At 44.0% G+C, this 5,000-nt stretch overlaps 1 protein-coding gene across 1 annotated transcript in view; it reads right to left on the bottom strand.

Annotated features, from left to right (window-relative positions):
• Positions 1–5,000, bottom strand: part of LOC103460368 (intermediate filament protein ON3) — a 16,654-nt gene that overhangs the window by 9,552 nt on the left and 2,102 nt on the right. The window contains exon 2 of the mRNA XM_081606727.1: positions 2,724–3,037. Within this exon, the coding sequence (XP_081462853.1) occupies positions 2,724–3,035 (312 nt within the window). The 5' untranslated portion in view covers positions 3,036–3,037. The remainder of the gene's footprint in view (positions 1–2,723; positions 3,038–5,000) is intronic.

Here is a 5,000-nt window from a genome sequence, read left to right as displayed (position 1 = left end):
TAGGGGGACCATCAGCAGGGGGAACCATCAACAGGGGTACCATTAGCATGGGGACCATCAGTAGGGGGACCATCAGCAGGGGGAACCATCAACAGGGGTACCATTAGCATGGGGACCATCAGTAGGGGGACCATCAGCAGGGGGAACCATCAACAGGGGTACCATTAGCATGGGGACCATCAGCAGGGGGAACCATCAGCAGGGGGAACCATCAACAGGGGTACCATTAGCATGGGGACCATCAGCAGGGGGAACCATCAACAGGGGGAACCATTAGCAGGGGGAACCATCAACAGGGGTACCATTAGCATGGGGACCATCAGCAGGGGGAACCATCAGCAGGGGGAACCATCAACAGGGGTACCATTAGCATGGGGACCATCAGCAGGGGGAACCATCAACAGGGGTACCATTAGCATGGGGACCATCAGCAGGGGGAACCATCAACAGGGGGAACCATTAGCATGGGGACCATCAGCAGGGGGAACCATCAACAGGGGTACCATTAGCATGGGGACCATCAGCAGGGGGAACCATCAGCAGGGGGAACCATCAACAGGGGGAACCATCAGCAGGGGGAACCATTAGCAGAGGGAACCACCTGCGACCTTTGACCCTGATGTGGTGGAAAGTTAAAATGTTTCTAATGTTCTGATCATTTTGTCTCTTTGCTCTGCAGGTCGAAGCTGCTGCTGGTTTGGCAGCATAATAATAATAATAATAATAATAATAATAATAATAATAATAATAATAATAATAATAATAATAATAATAATAAAAGAAGAAGAAGGCCGAGCACAAAGCCCGTTTTCAGGTCGGTATCAGTTCAGCTCGGGTTTCCCGCTGCAGCGCGGCCTAGACAAAGCCCGGTCCAGACAAAGCCCGGTTCTGTTCGGCCCCTGCGGGCTGCCGGCGTCGTGTCGCTCCGGATCGCTCGGGTTTCAGTCGCTCTCTGTGAGGCTGAACTGGGCCTGGAGGCTCAGGTGTCCAGAACCTTCGGGTCAGAAGAATCTTTTTCATCCCGGCTGAATTCTTGACTTTCTGAGTCTCTAAAAGCGAAACATGAGATGATTTGGGCTCCGAGTCGGGAAATGCCGAACATTAAAGTGGGTCACCGGGAACAAGCCGGGTTTTGTCCTCCACGGCGGGTCGGCAGATCGATTTACTGCAACAAACTTTATTAAACATGAATATTGTGTGGAGATGATTTATGAAGGAAATGATTCTGATGCGTCAGCAGTTTGTCCTAATATTTCTGTTTCTAGCTTCAACTTTCTGCAACATTTTAATAAATTCATGTTATAGAGAAACAACTTAGTGTTAAAATATTAATGCTTTAAAACTTTTTTGGCTGAAAACTCAGAGTTTATTATAAATCACGTGATCATTTCCTGATCTTTACATTTAAACATATTTTATAGTAACACGGATATAAACATCTTTCACATCTTTCACATTTAAGATCCTTTATTCTGTTTTACTGCAACAGTAAATATGAAGCTGGACATTTCTGGACTTCCTGCCGGACCGGATTGAACCGGATCCGGACCGGATCCGGTGGCCACCGGACCGGACCGGACCGGACCGGATCGGCTGTCAGGCTCACAAAGCGCTTATTGTCAGGATGGTTCCGAGTCCGTGAGAAAGCGGACAGGATCCTCAGAATCCACTGGGAATCTGGACAGGATCTCCGGGATCAATAATTCACAACAGCAGCAAATATTACAAATAAAAGATTATAAATAAACATGTTAACTTTCTGATGGTTTTCTTGCTGAGTCACTGAAACCATTTGAGTTTTTTCTCTGAAAATAAACATGTTCATGTAAAATATGTAATTATTTTATTCCTGTTGGTATGAAGGGAACCAGAAGCTGAAATCCAGTCAAAGTTGTGATTTTATTGAAAACTTTTACAAACATTGAAAAGATTTCTGACATTTTTCCAAATCAGAACAAAGTCATCATCAAATCTAACCAAGAAATTTTACTAAATGGATCAAACATCTTATTAAACTTGAAATAAATCAAAATCAATTTAAGGTTTCAGCAACAAATAGGATTAAAAAATAAATAAATCAGTAATTCTTTTAATTTAAATGTTTTTATTTCCACTGGGAAATTATTTCACTTTTAAGGAAAAATCATCCAATGTTAAAACGTTTTATTTCATTATTAATAAATTATTATTATTTAACAAACTGAAATTTTTTACTGAAAAATTCCTGGAAATTATTTTTTATTTATTTACTCAAGAAAATTAAATGACTTGGTAAGATTTAAATTTCACCAATTCTTGTTAGTGTGTGTGTGTGTGTGTGTGTGTGTGTGTGTGTGTGTGTGTGTGTGTGTGTGTGTGTGTGTGTGTGTGTGTGTGTGTGTGTGTGTGTGTGTGTGTGTGTGTGTGTGTGTGTGTGTGTGTGTGTGTGTTAGTGTGTGTGTGTGTGTGTGTTAGTGTGCGTGTGTGTGTGTTGGCGTGCGTGTGTGTGTGTTAGTGTGTGTGTGTGTGTGTGTTAGTGTGTGTGTGTGTGTGTGTGTGTGTGTGTGTGTGTGTGTGTTAGTGTGTGTGAGTGTGTGTGTGTGTGTGTGTGTGTGTGTGTGTGTGTGTGTGTGTGTGTGTGTGTGTGTGTGTGTGTGTGTGTGTGTGTGAGTGTGAGTGTGTGTGTGTGTGTGTGTGTGTGTGTGTGTGTGTGTGTGTGTGTGTGTGTGTGTGTGTGTGTGTACCTTGTCGATGAAGCTGGCAAAGCGGTTGTTGAGGCTCTTGATCTGCTCCTTCTCATGCGCTCTGCTCATGGACAGGTTGGGGTCGATCTCCAGGTTCAGCGGGGCCAGCAGGCTCTTGTTGACCGACAGCGAGGTGAGCGAGGCCCCCAGCCCGCCGTGGGGCCCCCCGGCGCCGGCGAACAGGGAGCTGCTGCTGAGCGACACGCCGCTGAACGGCCCCGGAGCCGGAGCGAAGCCGCTGAGCCGCCGGGAGCCTCCGCTGCTGCGGACGGAGCTGCTGGAGCTGATCCGCTTGGTCCGACTGAGACTCATGGCTGCAGGAAACACAGGAAGGAAAACCAGAGGATGGAAAACCAGAGGAATGAAAACCAGAGGATGGAAAACCAGAGGATGGAAAACCAGAGGATGGAAAACCAGAGGATGGAAAACCAGAGGAAGGAGGGAATCTGAACAGGTCCGGACGTCCCGGAACAATGACGCCTCTCAGGTGTCCCGACCTTTTAAAGGAGGAGAGAAAGTGGAGCAGAAACATGAGATCCCACGTCTCCGGTTCCAGAGGTCTATTAAAGGCCGGGAGCGACTGCTGCTGATTTAGTTTGAATATGAAAATAATGCGTAGCTTCCCACTAGTTGCATAATAACATGAATCTGACATAAAAATGGCAGAAACAACAGAAGTTTCTCCTTCCTCTGATCCTCCTGCAGGATCTGATTTCACCTTCAGGACCTTCAACCGGAGGAACAACCAGGTTATGAATTATGTCAACAGATTATTGTTAGTTTGTTCCAAACATGTTTTAGCCAACAGAGCATGAATCTGTAATAAAACCATGTTTCCTTGTTTCACTTGTTCATCTGAACCAATAAATGAACGTTCATTCTGACAACGTGCTGAAAACGTTTTGATTCATCCACTTCCTGCTGCTTTTAATATTAAAATATCATTTCATGAAATAAGATTTTATGTAACGCAGCCTGGAAAAACAACATCATAACTATTCATTACATCATCAGCCTCGGTTCAATTCAGTCACACTGCAGGCCAGACTTTGACTAGGCCATTCCAAGCTTTTTGTTTTTTAACCTTTCGTAGATGGACTGTTGTTGTCTGGAAAGCCTCAGAATCCAGTCGGTCGGGTCGAGTCGTGGCCTTCAGGCAACCCGATCCGATCTGATCCGATCTGATCCGATCTGATGATCCGATGATCCGATCCGATCCAATCCGATCCGATCTGATCCAATCTGATCCGATCCGATCCGATCCGATCCGATCCGATGATCCGATCCGATCCGATCCGATCCAATCCGATCCGATCTGATCCAATCTGATCCGATCCGATCCGATCCGATCCGATCCGATGATCCGATCCGATCCGATCCGATCTCATCTGATCCGATCTGATCCAATCCAATCCGATCCGATCTGATCAGATGATCCAATCTGATCCGATCTGATCTGATCCGATCTGATCCGATCTGATCCGATCTGATCCGATCCGATCTGATCAGATGATCCGATCTGATCCGATCTGATCTGATCTGATCTGATCTGATCTGATCCGATGATCCGATCCAATCCGATCCGATCTGATCTGATCTGGTCGGTTTTATGTTCAGTCCAGAAAATCACAGAGAAAAACTCCAAACATTCAGCAGGACACATAAATCTCCTTTACATGAACCGGGTTTTGAACCAGCATCTCTTTACTGTTTATTTATTTATTTTAATCATTTTTTACTTTTAAATAAAAACTATGCAGCTTTTCATGAAGCATCTTGGAAACGTATTCAAACCCTTTAACTTTTCTACGTTTTGTAACATTATAACCACAAACTGAAGATTTATTAGAAAAATGAAAACAAATTATTTTACAACAAAAACTGAAAAGTGTGGCATGCAATTACACACTTGAATAAAACTTTTCCTTCAGAAACCCTGATGTCGATTCAGCCTGTGAGAATAAATCAAACTGCTGGGGAGTTTTACGACATGACATCTCATTTAGATTTTATGACACTTTTCTGTAAAGTTTCTGTAAACTTTACTGAGTGAAACTCAAGATCTGATCAGAGCCACACAGGAAGTAAAGAAGTTTCACTTCCTGTCACATTTAGTTTGCAGCATCTGGATCTGAAGCAGAAAACAACCAGATGATCAAAACACAGTTTCAATCTGATCAATGAGGATCAATCTGATCAATGAGGATCAATCTGATCAATGAGGATCAATCTGATCAATGAGGATCAATCTGATCAATGAGGATCAATCTGATCAAT

The sequence above is a fragment of the Poecilia reticulata genome, chromosome 5 (genome assembly GCF_904066995.2).
Source record: "Poecilia reticulata chromosome 5, P_reticulata-male-v2, whole genome shotgun sequence".
NCBI classification, from domain to species: Eukaryota; Metazoa; Chordata; class Actinopteri; order Cyprinodontiformes; family Poeciliidae; genus Poecilia; species Poecilia reticulata.
The sequence above is the reverse complement of the archived record's forward strand: the minus strand, read 5'-3'. Positions and strand labels throughout refer to the sequence as shown.